This window comes from Dermatophagoides farinae, chromosome 3 (genome assembly GCF_024713945.1).
Source record: "Dermatophagoides farinae isolate YC_2012a chromosome 3, ASM2471394v1, whole genome shotgun sequence".
Lineage (NCBI taxonomy): Eukaryota > Metazoa > Arthropoda > Arachnida > Sarcoptiformes > Pyroglyphidae > Dermatophagoides > Dermatophagoides farinae.
In genome coordinates, this window is record NC_134679.1 from 7,036,474 (window position 1) to 7,055,819 (window position 19,346).

The 19,346-nt window shown below is 30.9% G+C and overlaps 4 protein-coding genes across 5 annotated transcripts in view; 1 reads left to right on the plus strand and 3 right to left on the minus strand.

The window, feature by feature from the left end:
* LOC124494412 (uncharacterized) overlaps positions 1 to 19,346 on the plus strand; it is a 63,502-nt gene that overhangs the window by 5,260 nt on the left and 38,896 nt on the right. The window lies entirely within an intron of this gene.
* LOC124494624 (uncharacterized) lies at positions 2,402 to 3,304 on the minus strand. Its single transcript, XM_047057843.2, has 2 exons — positions 2,794 to 3,304; positions 2,402 to 2,745 (listed from the first exon to the last, which is right to left on the minus strand). Exons 1-2 carry the CDS (start codon positions 3,284 to 3,286, stop codon positions 2,402 to 2,404), a joined length of 837 nt encoding a protein of 278 aa, XP_046913799.2. The 5' UTR covers positions 3,287 to 3,304.
* On the minus strand, positions 3,994 to 5,365 carry LOC124494864 (uncharacterized). The gene is made up of 2 exons (XM_047058134.2): positions 4,983 to 5,365; positions 3,994 to 4,924 (listed from the first exon to the last, which is right to left on the minus strand). The coding sequence occupies exons 1-2, from the start codon at positions 5,208 to 5,210 to the stop codon at positions 4,304 to 4,306; spliced, it is 849 nt and encodes a 282-aa protein (XP_046914090.2). The 5' UTR covers positions 5,211 to 5,365; the 3' UTR covers positions 3,994 to 4,303.
* Positions 9,438 to 12,063, minus strand: LOC124494865 (uncharacterized). Its single transcript, XM_075729559.1, has 3 exons — positions 11,727 to 12,063; positions 11,192 to 11,624; positions 9,438 to 11,125 (listed from the first exon to the last, which is right to left on the minus strand). Exons 1-3 carry the CDS (start codon positions 11,924 to 11,926, stop codon positions 10,745 to 10,747), a joined length of 1,014 nt encoding a protein of 337 aa, XP_075585674.1. The 5' UTR covers positions 11,927 to 12,063; the 3' UTR covers positions 9,438 to 10,744.

The window sequence follows — 19,346 nt, forward strand, 5'->3', positions numbered from 1 at the left end:
ACTATCTAGTGGATTGGGAATCAATATATCTATTGATGGCATATTGTTTATCTTAACGGAATTGAACCACAGAAAAATTGATTTGAAAGTAAAGTTGATGATTATGTTGTTTATGGAAAGAAAACTATTAAGTATAGACCACCGAATGTTAAACAATGAACAAGTTGAACACAATGATCAACACACACACACTTATCAAAACATTCGAATCAGGAAACGATATACTTTTATTCTTTGAAAAAAAAACGAAAAACATTTCCAGAAATTAACAAATTATAGCGTTGAATGATTTGCCGATGAAAGATTGATTTAATTGATCAAATTGTGTTGATTCAATCGTGATGATGATGACGATGAGAATGAAGAATTTAGAACAGAATTAAACTGTAAAATTGTAAAAGACGTTGAATGAGATTAGAATTTTATTTACTCAAAATTCACTTTGAACAGTCAGACCGTCAAAAGCTAAATCTTGAACAAAAAAAAATCAACAAGAATCGACAGAATATTGAAAACAATTTTTTTTCTCATCCAAACAACAACGACGTCTTCGTATATTTGCAATTTGAAAAGTGATTTAAACACAGAGAATCTTGATTACCACTACTACTGCTGAAAAAAAATCATTAACATCAACAAAATTTAATCGGCCACAATTTTCATTTGCCTCATGCCTCATTCATTTTCTTTATTATTGTCGACTGTTGAATAATACTACACAACAACATTAAATAAATGAATGAAAAAACGAAAAAACGTTTCTTAATAAGTGAATTGGAAAAGAGTGGGGGCATAATCAACAATTATGCATGCAGAAAATTTTCATATCATAATCAAAATAATAAAGGAAAGTAAGAATATTCTTTCTTGAAGACTAGACGACAAAAACGAAAACAAAAAAGTAACGAGACAACGTAAAATACACCAACACATTAAGGAAGTAAATAATAATAACATGATGTTAAAGTTTTTGCATTCCTTTTGCATTATGTATGAATATGTCTTCGAACTTGGTGAAAAGAATCAAGAATCGAGATTTTTTTTCTTACCGCACAAAAGAGAAAGAGAGAGAGAGGCAAAAAACCTTTAAGTGAAAAATATTCATCAGCAAATTTTCATTCTTTGTTTCTTCTAAAGCCAACAAAATGAAGAAAATCTCGTTATGTATATATCTTTCATCATCATCATCATCATCATTATTGTCGACGAACGACCGACCGACATTTCTATTTACAAGAAGCAATACAATATATTAAATGAATGAAAAGCAAATGTCTTGGTGTGTGCTATGAAACATTCATCTATTTATGATTTACATTTGTAATTTGTAATATAATTCGGTTATTTTTCCACTTTATTCATTTTCTTTACGGTTCAAAGCGCTCTCATCACCAACAGAACAATTGTTGATGAAAATTGAAAAGAATACTTCAAAGTTCAACAAAAAGAATTGGGAAATAAGAAGCACGAGTTTTAAAACTGTTGCTCCATACAATATTGGCTATTCGAAAGTATCATTTGGATGCAGACAAATAATAAAAAACCCCAAATGAAGATGCGAAATTTTTCATGTGGAACGTACACACAAAACTGACTTGTTTGTTATCGTTGGCGAAATGATGAATCATGATGAAAATAAAGAAAAATGTAAAGCAACATGCAATGAGAAAACAAACAAGAACAGCAACAGCATTGAGTGGAAAAAATACCAGAATTTCAAGCTTGTACATGATGATGATCAAACAAACAAGTACACAACTACGGTTCCTTACCGAAAAACCTGGTTTTTTCAAAATTGGGCATAAAAAAATTTCCAGAAATTTAAAAATAGGTCAAATTTCGAAAAATTCCCTCGACAAAATTATGAAAGTTAATTGATTGATTCATTCTCATCATCATCATCATCGTTTGAAATGGCTCGATTTTTTTCCAATTAGACAGAAATGAAAAAAAACCACGACGATTGTTTCATTCACAAATAAACCGAGAATATCTTTATTCTTATACAATAATAATATCGTTCTCTGTTTACCACCAACAAACAAACAAACAAAATAAACATATAAACATATTATATTATTATATTATTATCCTCGTGAACTGAGTTTTTATAAAGATAATTTATTACAATTTTATGTAATGTAATTTTTCCATAATAACATCATCATCAAGGCAACAGCGAAAAAAAAAACGCAACGTAAATTGGAAAACCAAACAATCTTCAATGTTGAATGAATGAGTGAAAGAGAAATTTAAATTTAGAATCATCACTTTATGTATTATTGTATTTAATAATGATAATGTAAATGATGCTACCACACACACTTGACTGCTACTAGACCAGAATATATTGTATTTTTAGTGGTTTTAGTTTTTTTTTAGAAACGAAGAAATTTTCATTTTAATTATCTAAAATTGAATATTTTTCAGGCATTCTAATCTTCTGATTGCTGTTACTGTCATCATCCTCATTATTAACATCATCATTATTCATAATAATCAATGATTCTCGTTGAAATGTTTTTGGCATATTTTCATTATCCATATTTATATTGATGCTGTTTATGTCATTATTGTCTAGGTTCAACCGTAATGATGGATTATCATTATCCTCCATTAATGATGAATCATCATTAGAAATACGATGTGATGTTGATTTTTTCTTTGATACTTTTTTCTTCCTATCTTTACTTTTCGATGATTGTAATTGTATTGATGGACCAACTGTAATGAGTCGATTCAATTCTAATTGAAAAATTGATTAATTTAGTTTAGTTGATTATCACCACTTACCATGATTCGAATATTGTGTATAGAATGGAATAACCGATAGGTATGGAATATATCTTGATGTTTGACCACAATAATCCGGATATTCGTTTAAATTTTGATAAAATAATGAATTTTTTTCATCATTGATATCATACAAACAATTTTGATCCACATCATCCTGTCTCGTGAAATCACTATCAGTATAACGTTCATAGTAAAAATCTGTCATTTGTTGTTTTGATGGCTGATTTTCTCTCTGGCTTTGAACATTTTTTCTTTTTAGCCACGGTTTCTGAAACAATCGAATTGATGGTTTTGCATTCAATTCTAAATGATGATGATGGTTATCAATGTTTTCATTATTGTTCTGGTTCGTTGTCGTGAATTGTTTTGATAAATCTGATCGTTGTTTACGAATTTTTTCCAATAAATCATTCAGATCTAATTTTGTTCGAGTCAAAATTTTCTTCATATTTTTACCGGTTAATTTGCCACCATTTCTAAATTTTTTCATTCTTTTCTTGCTTTCGTATCTAACTTTGACTAAACATGGAAAAAATTCTGGAATAAATCAATTTTCAGTCATTGTTTTTGCAAACAAAAAAAAATTTGAAAATTTAATTGAATCAATCAATTTTTTTGAATTTAAAAAACACCCACCACCTGTTATTTTGTTGTTGTTTGTTGAATTGATTATATTATGATTTCATATCTCGATAACCATCAAGCGAAAATAAATGAATGAATGAATGAATGAAATTGATTTGATTTGTTTTTCTTTTTCCTCCACCATTTACTTGACCTTCTAACTGTAGCTTAAATGCTTGCCTCACATTTTATTTTTCATTTCAAAAACAAAAAAAAATCATTTTGTCCACTTCCGTGATTTCGAGAAAAAAACAAGGTAATATTAAATGTCACGGGCAAAAGAAAAAAATTGAACTTGAAATCAATCTGTATTAGCAACACACACACACAAACAAACATTAATTCCAACAGAAAAAACAACGTTTAAGGCAATTTATATGAACTCGAACTTTTCACTAAATGAAACAGAAAAACAAAAAATGATTAAATAATTGTTATATACTCGAATGGTTGTGGCGGACCTGTTGATGGAAATGTTGTTGTTGTATCGTTTACAACAACAACAAGTACAGCCGTACTGGACTTAGTGAATGACCATATCAATCAATCAATCAATCAATCATTCAATTAGAATTAATGATTTTTTTCAATAAATTTATTAATTAACTTTCAATGAACGAATGGTAATGGTAATGATGATGGGTCATGTGTGTGATGAAAAAAGATGGTCGTTATCTGATAATATGTGTGTGTGTGTGTGTGTGTGTGTGTGTGCGAGAAATAAGAATGAAAACAAATGAAACAAAAATTTGTTAACAATGTCTCTGTACAATGGTATGTCAAATGGTTATCAATGATTTATGATGGATGGACGATCGATTGTTGATGATTGCTTGGTTTTATCGATTGATTAGTTGATATTAGTAGTTAGTTGAATTATCGTCTATTTCTTTTTGTATCCACCTTCATACATATCACCACCATGTCCACCGGCTTCATAGCCACCGCCATAACCACCAGATTCGTGACCACCACCATATCCGCTATCGTGACCACCACTTCCGTAACCCATATCATGGCCTCCACCATAAGAACCATAGCCATGATCATCACCGTAATAGGTGCTGATAGCACCATATTTAGCATCAATGCCATGGCCATCAAGACCACCACCGTATCCGCTATCGTAACCACCACCGTATCCGCTATCGTGACCACCACCGTATCCGCTATCGTGACCACCACCGTATCCGCTATCGTAACCACCACCATATCCGCTATCGTGACCACCACCGTATCCGCTATCGTAACCACCACCGTATCCGCTATCGTGACCACCACCGTAACCGCCTTCATAATGGCCACCATATCCACCATGGCTCATCAATTTACCAGTAACATAACCGTCTCCATGACCACCGTAACCGCCACCATAAGCTTCGTGACCACCGCCATAACCTCCACCATAGCTATCGTATTTCTTGACATAAACTGGTACTTTGACTGGATATGGAACAGGAATTTTGACTGGATATGGAACCTTGATTGGTACTTTGATTGGAACCTGTTGAATCGATGATTATGAATGGTGAAAATTTAAAAGAAATTCAAACTTGAATTACCTTGTAAGGAACTTTGACTGGAACTTCAACTTTTTTGTAAATTGGTTTCGATTTGACTGGAATATAGACTGGATATTTCACTGGATATTTTTTCACAACATGGACTGGATGTGGAACTTGTTTATAGATGTGGATCTTTTCTTTTTTTCCATCAAATATTCCTTGTGCGCTGTTTACCAAAACAACGACCAGGATGCCGATAAATAAAAAGGCTGATTGAGGTGACATTGTCGATTTGAGAACGACGGTAAAGAAGTTTAAAAAAAATCACAAACACAAAATGCTATCAATATCAAAGTCGATTTTTTCTTGGTCCGCAGAACAAACAAAAAAAATACACAAATATAATCCTTGAACTTGGAAACTTTTTGATCTGATGCTGAAATTTCTGATGATTCGATGCTTTTTATCCCTTCATTCGTTTGTTTGATGATCATTGAATTTCTCTTGATTTTGAATCAAATCGACAACTAATAATGACAAGAAAAAAACGAAACGGAAAAACATAAAACAAAAAAAAACGAGAAAAGAGAAATTAAAGCGTAAAATGACTCTCTCTTTGTTGGAACACAGAGGAGATGGCGATTTTTTAAAACACTTTTTTTCACTCTCGTTGTTGTTGTTTTTTCTCCATGACGATATCATCAATCTAAGATGATCGTAGATGATAAAAAATATAGCCAATAAAATAATGATGTATTGAAAAAACAAAAATCATTTTCTCCCCCTTCATTTATTCATTTTAACTGAAATGAAAAAATAAAAATTGTGAAAAAACTGGATCACGATAAGAGAAAACTCTGAAAAAAGCCTAGAGGATATTGATAATAGTAATTTACTAACATGGTCTATGGCCATCATATTTTATCCATGAATCCAAAATTTCAATTGACCTTTGGCCATTCGGCTAACCATACCAACTTGTGTTCGTGTCTGTATCGACTGATTGATGCTATGCTTTTTCGCCATTGATTGTTCGTGTGTGTGTAAGTTTATCGTTACCATTTTCATTGAGGAAATTTATATAACACCTTAGACATGTGTGCTGCACATACACATTGCCATATTACAAGCATATATAGAGGAAATAAGGAAAAACAACATTAGATTTGGCCTAATCTACAATTTTATTATTGATTTAATTCACCATTATCAATTTAAACTTGATTCACAACGTGCACACACGCATACACACAGAGGTCAAACAAGTAATGATAGATTGTATCGATTATTATTAGATGCCAATGTATTTTGAAATAGATTCTTTGCTAGATACTAAAAATTTGATCATTTTTTTAGTTGACAATTTTTACTAATTTGACAAAAAAAAATTTTAACCATAATAATAATACATCCCATTATTCAATAATTGGATCCAGCAACTTGTTGATTCATTTTACTATGTGGATTTTTTGCCCAAAAAATTTTAGTGCTAGATTTTTTCTTGTCTGTCAGAAAAAATGATCGTGACATTATTCCGATCCAGAAATTATCAGGATCTGATTATTTTATTGATTAGCCTCCATTGTTGTTGTTTTCATTTGAATATATTTTTTGTGTGCGTGTGTGTGTGTGATCATCGATGATTGATGAAAATGCTCTCTATTCCAGTATCATTATCATTATCATCATCATCCGGCCGTCGGTGCTGATGACGATGATTATTGCCATCATTATTATTGATTCGGAAAAAACAATTTTTCAATCTCATCATTCATAGGATGATGATAATGATGTTGATGATTGACCGAGGTTTTGAAAATAATCAATTTCTGTTTTTGTAGATTACACTATTGATCATACAAAGACATCAATGGTAAATGTGAAAAAACGGAAATGGTCAATTAATTTATGGTTTTTTCTTTTTTTTCTCGAATTTTGAACTAGAAAAAATCAATTTAAAATTCTGTATGATGACAATCATCAATTCGGAACTATCTTGATGATGATGTTAAAGTGTGTGTGTGTGTGTGTGTAACAGAGTGAAGAATTTTTTTCACTTTTATTTTTTATTCATAATTTACATTATGTAACTTATGTAATGAGCTGCTTGATATATTTCCGGGATAATTAGCCAATCTTTGTATTTGATTGTGAATGTTTGCTGTTGTTTTTGAAACTTCCCAATCAGATTCCATGGAATGATTTTTTTGTTTTGTTTCTCAATTTGTTTTGAGTTGAATTTTTTCACTTTTATTCACTCGTTTAACAAACACAACAACGACAACGGTGTTAATCGATTTAGCCCTAATGGCGCTATGAATGGGTCAACAACATATGACTCAATCTTGGCTGGACAAATTAAATCTTGTTCATGTCGTAGACGATGGAAAAAGCCAAATCTGATTTAATCTGATCTGAAGTTTTTCTTGTTTTGTTTTTGTTTATGTTGTTTTTTCGTAATTGAATTGAATCAAATTGAATATAATGGTTGTGATGGTTTACAATAAGATTTGAATGACAATTTTGTTTTTCTCACGCCAATGATTAAATGTAACAAACACACACTTGTTGATTGATTGTAAATGTGCGTGTGTCATAACATTAAATTTGGTTTCAAATGATCATGATTTGATATTGATGATTCATATTTATTTATTTTTTTTGCCAAAAAAATGCGTTGTTACCACTATGAAATTACACTGTAAACATTGAACCTATCATTAAGTTTTGGTCATTTTATCTAATCTAATCATATCTTTGTCTTAATCGATTAAACGTGATCTTGATTTTTTTCACTAAGAATTTCAAGAAGAATTCAATCACAAAAATTAATTGAAAACATTTAACATGATGACAATTTGATATTTGGTATTTCCGTATTTTATTGATGATTTTTCAATCTGGATTAAGATTGAAATGGAAATGAAAATTTTGTTTTCATTTTTAATAGAATTTGCGAATTGGATTGATTAATCATTGCCAGGAAAGAATTAATTTGATCAATTGATTAATAGATGGGTGATGATGAATTTTGTTAATTAAATGATTCATTAATTAAATTATAATCAAAACTGGATTGATGCACGATTTTCAAATTTATTTCTACCGGCCAACCATATTTCATTTAGCGCCTCATTGCTTTCTTATCAAAAAATATTAACCATCATTTAAGCACGTGTGTTGTATGCATTAATATTTCATCTCATTTCATGTTACATGTGTAGACATTATCACCGCAAACATGAAAATGAAATTCATTTTCATGTTTTCAGTTTCGTTTTGAAAATCAATTGAACTATCCATCAATATATCTGTATGTCTGTCATTGATGATGAGCCATACTTGAATACAGGTCATTTGCAGATTACAAATTTGATTAGATTTGCTGATCTGATGTTTTTTCACCCAAAAATATCGAAGCTGAAAAAAACTGTCACATAAGCTGGCAACATTTTTTTCTCTCTCTCAAAATTCATTTGCCTGTGGGAGAAATTTTCCTGGAAAAAAATTTCTGTTTTTTTTCAAACAATTTCTGTGATGACCTTGTCCCTTGAAGGTAATCAGTTAGATTTGTCCTTGTGTTTTGGATTGGAAAACCACACACAAAAAATTCATCAGATGATTGTGTCGCTTTAGATTCATCAAGATTTTTATTTTTTTTTCTTTTAATGGTAAATGATCAAGATTTGTAATAAGATTTCTTGTTCAGTTTAAAATCCGTATTTTATTGCTTGTTTGCATTCATACTGACTTTCTCTTTGATCCGGATAATGATGATTCGATGATCATTTATCAAGGAGTTTTTTCCATCATCATCATTATCAAAAAAAGACTGATCATAATTTGTCTATTGATCCACAGATGACATAGATGTTATCCAAAACAAAAACAAAAAATCCATTCCCCATAGAGTTGTTGTTGTTGTTATCACTGTTTTGTTCAATCATTCTAGATCACTAGATTTTTAAAGAAATATCACAAAAGTGTTTCTTTCTGTTTTCTACAAAGATATCTTTTTTGTTTATCAGATTTCAAAGTGATATTTTATCTTGACGATTTTCCATATTTATTCATTTATGTATTTTTATTGAATTAAATCAATATGTCACATTGAATATTTTAAATGAACGAATGGGCGTAGCAGTAATTTTTGTTGTGGTTTGTATCGTATTGGAAAGTTTTCATTAGGGCAAACGCACATTAAATAAAATGGTCTCAATTTTAGACACCATGACAGTTTTTGATTGCATTTTCAATTTAATCATAACAAAATGATATTTGAAATGTAGTTGAGCAGGCCGTAGGATTATCCCCTCTCTCTCTCTTTCTCTCTCTAAATTATCGTGATTTAATCTAATCGCAAGGATTGAATAGTGATAATTTAAAAAAGACACATCAATTCAGACACATCTGCAAATTACAAATTCATGAGAAAAGTGAAATTTTCATAAAAAAATTTTCAAAATTTGTTTGCATCTCAAACACTAGATGGCAGTTGAGGCAGCGAAAAAATTAAATAAAATTTTTTTTACTTTTGATACACGAAACTCGGAACAAACAAATGAATGAAAGAAAAAGGGAAAAGTGAAAAGAGAAAAAAATGACTGAGATATATCATGGCATTAATGATAATTAGTGATAATTATTAGAACGATGTTATCATTATGTTGTGATGATTGTGAGAAAATCGTTTTTCGTCTTTTGGCTGTAAAAATGTATTAATCTTGATTGTTTATGACCGTTTGTGCATTTTACTGATAATCATTGGTGATTTAATCAATTTACCGGTTACATATGGTGTTTCAATCGATACTGGACGATGAATCGAATCAATATGGCTTGATGCACCAAATGCAAAATCATTATCATTATCAACTCGATCTTGCATGAAACTATCTACAGCTTCTTTTTCACCATCATCATCGATACCATCATTGGACATTCTGGATTCAGCCATCTGATGTGATGATGATTGCGGTGGTATTCGTATTGGTGACCAACCGACCATTCCACGATCAATTGAAATTGAATTATCATTATCGCCTTCATCATGATAAGTTCGATAGTTTTTTAATGGTGCAACAAAACCACCTTGTGTTGGTGTATTTTCATTGCCATAATTTACTGATGATCCTTGTTGTAGATTATTCAGAATTCGTACTACATAATTTGATCCTTGTTGTTGCGGTTGTTGTTGTTGTTGTTGTTGTTGATTTTCTGAAATAAAATTTCGAGTAAATGGTGGTATTATAAAATTTGGCCGTAAATTGTTTTGTTGTTCATATTGTTGTGGCTGTTGATTTGATTGTCCATAATTTTGATTCTGATTCTGATTATTATTCATTGGTTGACCATTATAATTTTGCTGCTGCTGCTGCTGATGATGATGATGATGATGTTGTTGTTGTTGTTGTTGTGCCAAATGTCCAATAGTTGGTCGTAAATTATTTTGTTGTTCATATTGTTGTTGCTGTTGATTAGATTGTCCATAATTCTGATTTTGATTTTCATTATTATTATAATTTGTTGCTGGCACATCATTCATTGGTGATGAATAGCCATAACCTTGTTGTTGTTGATTGTCATAATTGTTGTTGTTATTTTCATTATTAATTCGTATGCCAACACCACCAAAATTTATGTCGCTAATGCCACGATAATTTGGTCCATCAACATAAACTACTTCCTGACGAAATTTTTGTGGCATTTGTTGTTGTTGATTTCCTCGATGATACTGTTGTTGTTGGTTTACTTGATTGTATTGATGTTGTTGATTTTGGTTTTGATTATTTTCTTGCTGGTTGTATTGTTGTTGTTGATTACCTTGGATAATATTGTTGTTCTTGATTTCCATGTTGAATGTTTTGCTGTTGTTGTTGTTGTTGTTGTGAGCCATATGGTTCACCATTTGCATTGACGGGCGTCAATTTTTGTTGATATTCACCAGGTCCATGATAATGGGATTTTGTTTGTGGTTGTTTCATTGGAATCTGTGATTGTTGTTGTTGTTGTGGCTGATATTGCTGCTGCTGTTGTTGTTGCGGTTGTTGTGGATTATATTGTTGTTGTTGTTGTTGAGGTTGTTCTTGACTAATTTGAGCTTGAGAACCTAATGTTGTTACTGGTAATACTTGACCAAATGGTACTGCAATTGGAAACATAATTTTTTCACGTTGAATAACTTTTACTGGAAAAGGTATCTGTACCGGTACAGGAACTTTAACTGGATATGGTTGTCTAACTTTTACTGGAACTTCGACTGGAACTTTAACCAATTTAACCACTGGTTTATAAACAACTTTAACCGGTTGTTTACCCATTGATAACATTGGTTGTCTGGATCCATACTGTTCATGATCTAGTGGTGGTCGTGGCGATAAATCTAATGGGCTGGAATCTGGTGATGTCAATGATGGGATCATTGGTGATTCAACCTGATATGGCGATGGAACAGGTGCTTCTCCATTATAAGTTGGTTCCATTTCACATCCTGGGAAAGGACAATCATCGGTTTTACCATGATAGAATGAAGGTTTCGGATGGTATGATGGTGGTGGATGTGATGCTTGTGTATGATGATGCATTGATGCAAATATCGGCGCTATTGGATGATGTGGTGGTCGAATCATTGAATGTGGAATATCCATCATTGGCGGTCCTGGCCTCATTGGAAATGGCATCGAATGTGATGATGATGGTGATGATATTTGATGATGTGACATTGGTGATGGAAAACCTGGTTGTGGTGAATGTCCAATCATTGAACCCATATGTAATGATGATGGTCTAATTTGTGATGAAAATGGATGTGATGATGCTTGTGACATTAATTGTGATTGTAATGATTGTACATTTGATGATGGCGTAAATGATGGTGGTCGAAACCTAGGTGCTCTTGGAATACGTAAACCAAATTGCGGCATTCTTGGTACGCCGGCATAACATTCAATTAATGTTGTCACCGTAATGGTGGTAATGGTGAGCAATAATATTTTTTTCATTGTTATTGCTGTTTGTGTTGATAATTTTCAATCAATCAATATATTTGAATCACATCAAACAAACTAAAGAAACAAAATTTTCACGACAACACCGAATCAATGAAGACGAAAAAAAAACAGTAAAATATCCTCGTATTTTAGTCAAATTACATTGGTTTTTATACCTAGATTTTTTATGATTTTTTCAACAAACTAAATATTCACCTTACTGCAGTTGATGGTTAGAATCTTTTTCTTTTCATCCAGATCTGGTATCTCTTTTCGATGATACACACACGAAAAACACGGTTTGTGTGTGTTTATGACCAAAGCACGAAAGGCAACAACAACAACAACAATAACAACAACAAAAATGAAAAATCTCTTTCTTTCTTTCATCATCGTGGTGGATGAGAGTTCTATTTTGGAACCACCAAACATCTTTTTTTACATTTTTATTTTCGACTATTATCACTAGATGCTCTTTTTTGTCGTGATTTTTTTTACAAATCCATCCTTTTCTGTGGTGAAAGAAAAAATTCACTGAAAAAAACCGGTAAAGTGTCGCACCAGACTTGTGTAAAAAAAGAAATAAAGAGTGATGATGAAATATATGAAAAAATTGAAATATGTGACGAAAATATGCTTGATATTTCACGACAAATATGATATCGTCGTACATCACAATCGATTAATTGAATGGGGATGTGAAATGTTGAATTTTGAAATCTAAACCAGATCATATCAACTATGGTGTTTGAGTTTTTTTTTCGCTTTTACTTTTTTCTCAAGAAAATTGTAAACTACCTGTTTTTGATTTCTAGCGAGAAAAACAAAAAAATTGCATATCATCAAGACACACACACACATAGATATTTTCAGAGTGGACACACTTGACCAGGTAGATTAATGATTTGTTCATTCAATCTAATTTTTGATTTGATTTCATTTTGATTTCTTATCTTTTTCAAGTAAAGTAACTAATTTTTTTTTCGTTACTGTCTCGCTCGGTCACTATAATTCAGTTTGCTGAATTGGTTGTTTTCCATGATGATGAAAATGAAAATGACAAAAAATTTCCCGTTATCATCATTACAATCAGTCCATCTCCGGTATTAATGATCGACTACGATGATTTTTCTTTCTTCAATACTGCACATCATGAAAATGTGGTCAACGTCTTTTTTAAACCATAGCCAAGACTATAAATTTATGTAGCATTTTTTTCTGATAACGTGATTTGAATCCGAATTTGTGAGGATAGTTTTGTTATTTTTAAAATTTATCGAAAGTTGGTTTTTTTGATTTTCAAAATAGGGTTGAATTGAATAAATTGATGGCAGAATTGGTCGTGATTTCCATATACAAATACAAATCATCCATCGGACCAATAAATGATTAATCCGAATCATTATAAAGTGTTGATGGTCTAACGGAAGTTATATAGTTGACATACTTTATTATATCAACACTAAAATAGTGAATTAGGTTAGTTTTTGAAATCAATTTTATTTCCTTTTTCCCCATTGTGTCTGTCTGTATGGTTATTTTTTTTTCATTCAACAAGATGATACACTTTGTTCACTTTTTTTCAGCTACTTGTTTGTGGTTTTTTTTATTTACTTTCATATATCTCCTACACACTTGTAAGCAAGATTTATATTGATAATAATTAAGAAAATATTAACGAGAAAAAAAAATTTCAAGATACAGACAAAATCCAAACTGTCTGCGTGTGTGTGCTGGGTAGACGCACTATTTTTTGACTTCCTTATTGTACCATCCGGATTTGATTAGGAAAAGAACTTTGAAACATTTCCGACACATTACATTCACACTGTGTTGTTAGTCGTTTAAATAAAATATTTCTTGCCAATTAATGATTGAAAAAAGAAAAAATTTTATGATTGAAATTTATCCCGATTGTGGACACTTTCTGAAATCATTTCAATCATCGACAAAGGAAATCACAATTTTTTTGAAATTAAAGTTGAAAAATTGCTTATGTCTAAAACTCAACATTATTCCCCATAGGACATTGTTTCATTCATATATTACATCGTTCACATCCAATATTCATCACAGTCAAGAATCACATTCATGAACCATGCCAGATTTTCTCTACATCTAAATCTTATTGTTTTTTCTCGCAAAGTTTCAACATGAAAACGACAACAACAAAAAACAAGAGCTGAATAAATTATTTGAATGGCTTGTCCAAGTTGAAGAAGATTGGTTTTTTGGTCCATCTATCGCGTTTCCTTTGTCGTTGTTTTTTGTTCTTTGTCTCTTTTTAGTTCGGTTTTATTTTTTTCCATTTCCAATTTTTTATTTGACGGTCTATTTTTCTGCATTCTATAATTGATGCTTCTTGATAAATTTTTTTGGTTCATCAATTATTAAATATGGTTGTTGGTTGATGATTATGAATAATGAAAATGAACCGCATTCTGTACATTGATATGGTAGTGTCTCTACACTGATCTCTCTCTCTCTTTCTCTAGTCATTAGGTGAATGATTTTGGATATTCTTTGCCAACCAACTAACCAAACACACACAAACATTGAATTTGCATCCCACCGTTTCAATAATAAAATAATAATGATAATAGACAGAATAAACTTTCATTGTACGCATACGATGAATGAATGTTTTTTTTTTGTTTGAGAAATTGAAAATCAGTATGCAATATTGAAATCTTGTATCTTGAATCTTATGCAAGCACAAAGTGATCGATGCTTTTCTCTATTGCTAACGGTTGTCGAGTTTTTTTTTGTTTCCATTAGGATGAATGAATATAAAATCCAGTATTCCTATGAACAACAATAACAACAACAACAACAAAAACCATACATCATTCATTTAATGAACTTACTAATAGGATGTGTGTGTGTAAGCTTTTTTCTAGTGATAGTCTATGAATGAAAAATAATTTTTGGGATCTTTCCGTGAATCGGGTATCATCAACACCACGATGTGTAAAAAAAGAATTCACTCACACACACATGAAACCAGATTCACATTCACAAATCCCGTTCAAAGAATTCTGCGGATTTTTTTTCGTTGTTATTGCTCCATGAATTCTTTATTCACAATAAATAGTGAGTGTTCCATTTCATGTTATTATTATTAGAAAAAATCCATACACACAGGCGAGGAATTCTTTTCTTTTATTTCATTGTTCAAGGATTTCAGTGAATGAATCCTATTTCCATTCTATAAATCATCATCATCATCATCATTATTAATATTATCATTTTTTCAATTAAGAACAAAATCTCTCTCTCTCTCTCTTTGGTTGGTCATAATAAATGTGTAAATGTAATTGTGTGTTTGCCATTGGCCATAAATCATTATGGTTTTTGCCATCATCATTTGTTCATAATTATGTTTTTGTCAAATTGATGATTTGAACACTTCGATTAAATTCAATTAAACATGACGTTAGTTTTTTTTAATTTGTTTGATTGGTTTTGTTGTTTGTTGAGGTTTGAATTTACAATTTTGTTTTTTGTGCATTTCACAGACAAATTGAATCAACTCAATCATCGATCAATTGATTTAAATTGACATTGTTGATTTGATTGCTATCGTCGTTGCTGTTTTGTTTTTTTTCATATTCTTATTGATGATTGTGTCTCTATTTTAGAACGATCATGGTCTCTCTGGTGAGCGATTTCAATTGATTGATTGATCCATTACAATCCATTGAGGGCTATATTTGGATTTTGCAATACATTCATATGATGGATGTTGAAAAAGAAAAACACGAAAAAGGCATCGAAATGGATGGAAATGAAAGTTGAAGAAATATTAGTTTTAGGGTACATGTTTATTTTATGCTCATTTCGCATCACTATATCGAAATGGACATTTGTTTTTTTTCGTGTTAATTTAATGGGCTGTATTTGAAGTTTGGAAACTTGGAAACGCACACCAAAGGGAAAAAATTTCTTTCAATTCACACGATCGATTTGTTGTATCATTTTTAAATCCAATAATTTCGCCATATTGTTGTTTTGTCGATTATTTCGACTACCGTTTTCATCGTGAAAAATGATTTATGGATTCTTTTGTTTGTGTCTTATATATCATCATCATCATTATTATTATTTAGACAACGGGAAACATGTTCAAAACCTTATCACCATCTTGTATTAATCCAGATAATTCATTCGATTTCAGAATAAAAACACACGAATTGTTTTTCAGTTGAACATCGATCATTTGATATTTTATATCCACTAGTTTTTGGTATCAAACTATCAAACAACAAACAAAATAAAATAGAATAAGACGGAAACGGCTTGTGTGTTGCAATTTTTTTGAAAAATGTTTTTGATTCCAGTTTTTGTTCTATCATATCAGTTATTTGGAAAAGGTTATATTTCCGTTATGATTTTTTCACTTTGTTGTTACATTTCCATGTTTTTTCTTCACAATCTGACGATAATGATGAAGGCGTCGGTGGTGATTTGTTTTAATTGGTTGTCCACTAACCATTCATTATCGATAATATATAGTTTGTGAGACGTAGTATTTATTTATTTTTGATTTCAAATGATCGATACAATCACAAAAGTGGTCAATCAAGTCGAATTATTATCACCTTTATGTGTGTGTTTCAGATTTTCTTTTTTTTACTTTTCTAACTTTGTTAATTTTAATTACCATCATACTTATTTCCAACTTTGTGATTTCTCTCCCTTTTCCCCTCGTTAAAAATATGATGAAGATGAGAAATAATCGTCATAACAACTTGAAGGAAAATTTTCGATTTATTTTCTTCGTTCATTTTAATCGCTCAATTATTATCATCATGATCTTGATATGAATGTTTTCAATGATTTGACTAACTTTGATTTCTGTCTCTAACTTCCAATCTGATATGATTCGAATTGAATTTAATGAGAAATCAAAAATTGAAATTCTGTTTTTTAATTATTCATGTATTGATTAGTTTGAAAAATGGTAATCAATATTTATATTGGCCACACTTTTATCACAGATATCACACACACACTAGATAAATAAAATTATCCTGAACCCGAACAAGCAAATCTAAATCTGAATAAATCCGCTCTTTTTTCTTTAGATGATGATGATTTGAACAAACTCAAATTCATGTTTGCATGTTGTAAGATCATAGTGCGATCACTAAATTGAATGTAATCATTCACTATTTTTAGCGCATGATTATTCATCCAAACTTATGGTGGTTTTTTTCCATGTAGAAACCTCTCTAATACAGGGGTCAATCATTAGATGCATGGCACATTTGTTTGTTTTGTTTGAATGATTTTTTGTCATCATTTGGAGAACCCCTTGTTTGATTTTGGATTTTTTTTGTTCATTTTTCTTTGATTGATTAATCAATTTTCCCAAGTAAACAAATTGCCATTGAACAAATGATCTATTTCAATGTTGGAAGAGGGAAAAAAATTTAAACGTGTGAAAAAATATGTTTCCAAGATAATTCATCTTTTGGTGAACAAACGAATTAATTGATAATTATTGGAAATTTATATTTATACTTTTTGGATCAACTTTTGAAATTTTTTTTTTCAACAAAACTTTATTTCTTGATCAAAATTCCAAATGAATTTTTCTTTCCCGCTTCACATAAATTAAATGATGTTGTATCCTGAAGCGTGGTGAAATGAAATGAAAAAGACTAAATCTTTTAAGAAGATTGCATCACAACCGCATCATCAAAAGTCTCCAAATTTATAATTGGCTGCATTTTTTTTTTTTTTTTTGCTTCACCAATGTTTCCTTTGTATCCAATTTTGATTGTACAATCATCATGAAAAAATTGCTCAACAATCGGAAAAAATAAGATGATTTGAGATGATTAGAGAGAAAACATTTTGTTTAGTAGAATGTTGAACAATAAATCTTTTGAAAAAGACAAGACAAAATCCAAGCTAAGCTTTAAGTGTTAATTTTCTTTCACCAGAAAAAAATCAATTATTTTATACGTCTGAAACATGATTCTGGAAAATAGATATTTTCTTCTTGTTGTGGCAATATGTTTTTCATCACTTTTTTGATACAATTTTTCTCATCATCATCAAAATCGATAATTGATTCCGTTGAGAATTCCACCACCTAAAAAATGACTAGATTATTCATTAAACATTTGATTCATATGTATGTGTGTGTGTATGTGTCCATTTAGTGCCATTTGGTGTCCATTTCATACAATGAAAAATATAGAGATGTGTTTTGGGGCGATAAATAACATGAAATATTATACTTTTCAACACACACACAAAATGGGAAACTTTGGTTTCAGCATATTCTTTGTTGTGTGTAGTGTTTCCCTCATCACGATTCATTTGATACATTTTGATTTTGGTTTTTTTTCATCCTCAACATCATCATCATCATGATGTATGTTCGCGGTACACACACATTGACGAATGAATCGCGTTTAACAAGTTGTTTATTAGTTTAGTTTTGATGTGAGTATGGAATATTTTTGGTGTATAAATCAAAAAAAGACTAAATAACCGCCTTACTTATTTAAACAAATATAAAGAGCGGCTATTTTTCCGCTTTTTTGATCACCGATCGATTGATCATATTCTATTTGTTAGAATATAGCAGCAGGATTGGATTAAAGTTGTTTGACTAGCCGTTTTTATGGCTATTTTACGTTATTCACATCATTTGATACGATGGTTTATGATTGAAGTTTTCTTTATGCGTGTGTGTGTGTGTGTATCGCAAATAGACTTTCGAAAAGTTTGCCATACAACGAAATATTAGCTTGGGTCCAATTAGCCACTTTTGTCGGCAATCGGGCCATAATTTTTACAATTGATGAATTTCGCTTGCAATGAATTTGCATCTGAATAAAAACTTTTTTCATCTCGTTTGGTTTGAAAACTCTACCGCCACGGTACAAAGTGCTCATTTTTTCTCTCTCTTTTTCATTTGTTTTTTCCCTTTGCAGTTTTAGTCCATTCATCCACGTTTACGTTATTTTTTTCGTCCTAATCTTTGAGGATCATATTCGGTGTTTTCGCGTTGTTGACCTCTCTCTCTCTCATTTTTCTATTCACTGTTAAGCTTATGGTTTTTTTTAAATCTCTAGCGATTAATAGCTTGGTTGTGAAGGACCAATAGTGTGTGTGTGTGTTATGTTGTTTGATGCATGGGTGTCTGGTTGTACGTGTTTTTGCGTGTGTGTGTGCATAGTTCTTGTTTTACACAATTGAAAACGCGTGCATTTCATGCAATGAACGCGCGCGTCTGTATTTTGTAACTAATTTGATTATTTAATAGACCGATATGTCACAATGAAAGCTAAACGAAAAAAAAACATACAAAGAGAACACATTGGTTTTTTTCTGGATTGCTTGTTATTGTTGTCGAGACCAGAAACAAAAAAAAACAGCAAATGTAGCCAAAAATTGCTGTCATCATCATCAT

Bases quoted from the DNA above. Each gene is read 5' to 3' on its own strand.
- LOC124494624 (XM_047057843.2), bottom strand. From the start codon at position 3,286: ATGAAAAAATTTAGAAATGGTGGCAAATTAACCGGTAAAAATATGAAG. The intron at 2,746-2,793 runs GTAAGTGGTGAT...TTTTTCAATTAG, and splicing joins TACACAATATTCGAATCATG to AATTGAATCGACTCATTACA.
- LOC124494864 (XM_047058134.2), bottom strand. From the start codon at position 5,210: ATGTCACCTCAATCAGCCTTTTTATTTATCGGCATCCTGGTCGTTGTT. The intron at 4,925-4,982 runs GTAATTCAAGTT...TCGATTCAACAG, and splicing joins CAGTCAAAGTTCCTTACAAG to GTTCCAATCAAAGTACCAAT.
- LOC124494865 (XM_075729559.1), bottom strand. From the start codon at position 11,926: ATGAAAAAAATATTATTGCTCACCATTACCACCATTACGGTGACAACA. The intron at 11,625-11,726 runs TTCATCACAAAT...TCAAATATCATC, and splicing joins CAAGCATCATCACATCCATT to ACCATCATCATCACATTCGA. The intron at 11,126-11,191 runs GTTCCAGTCGAA...GTACCGGTACAG, and splicing joins CAGTGGTTAAATTGGTTAAA to ATACCTTTTCCAGTAAAAGT.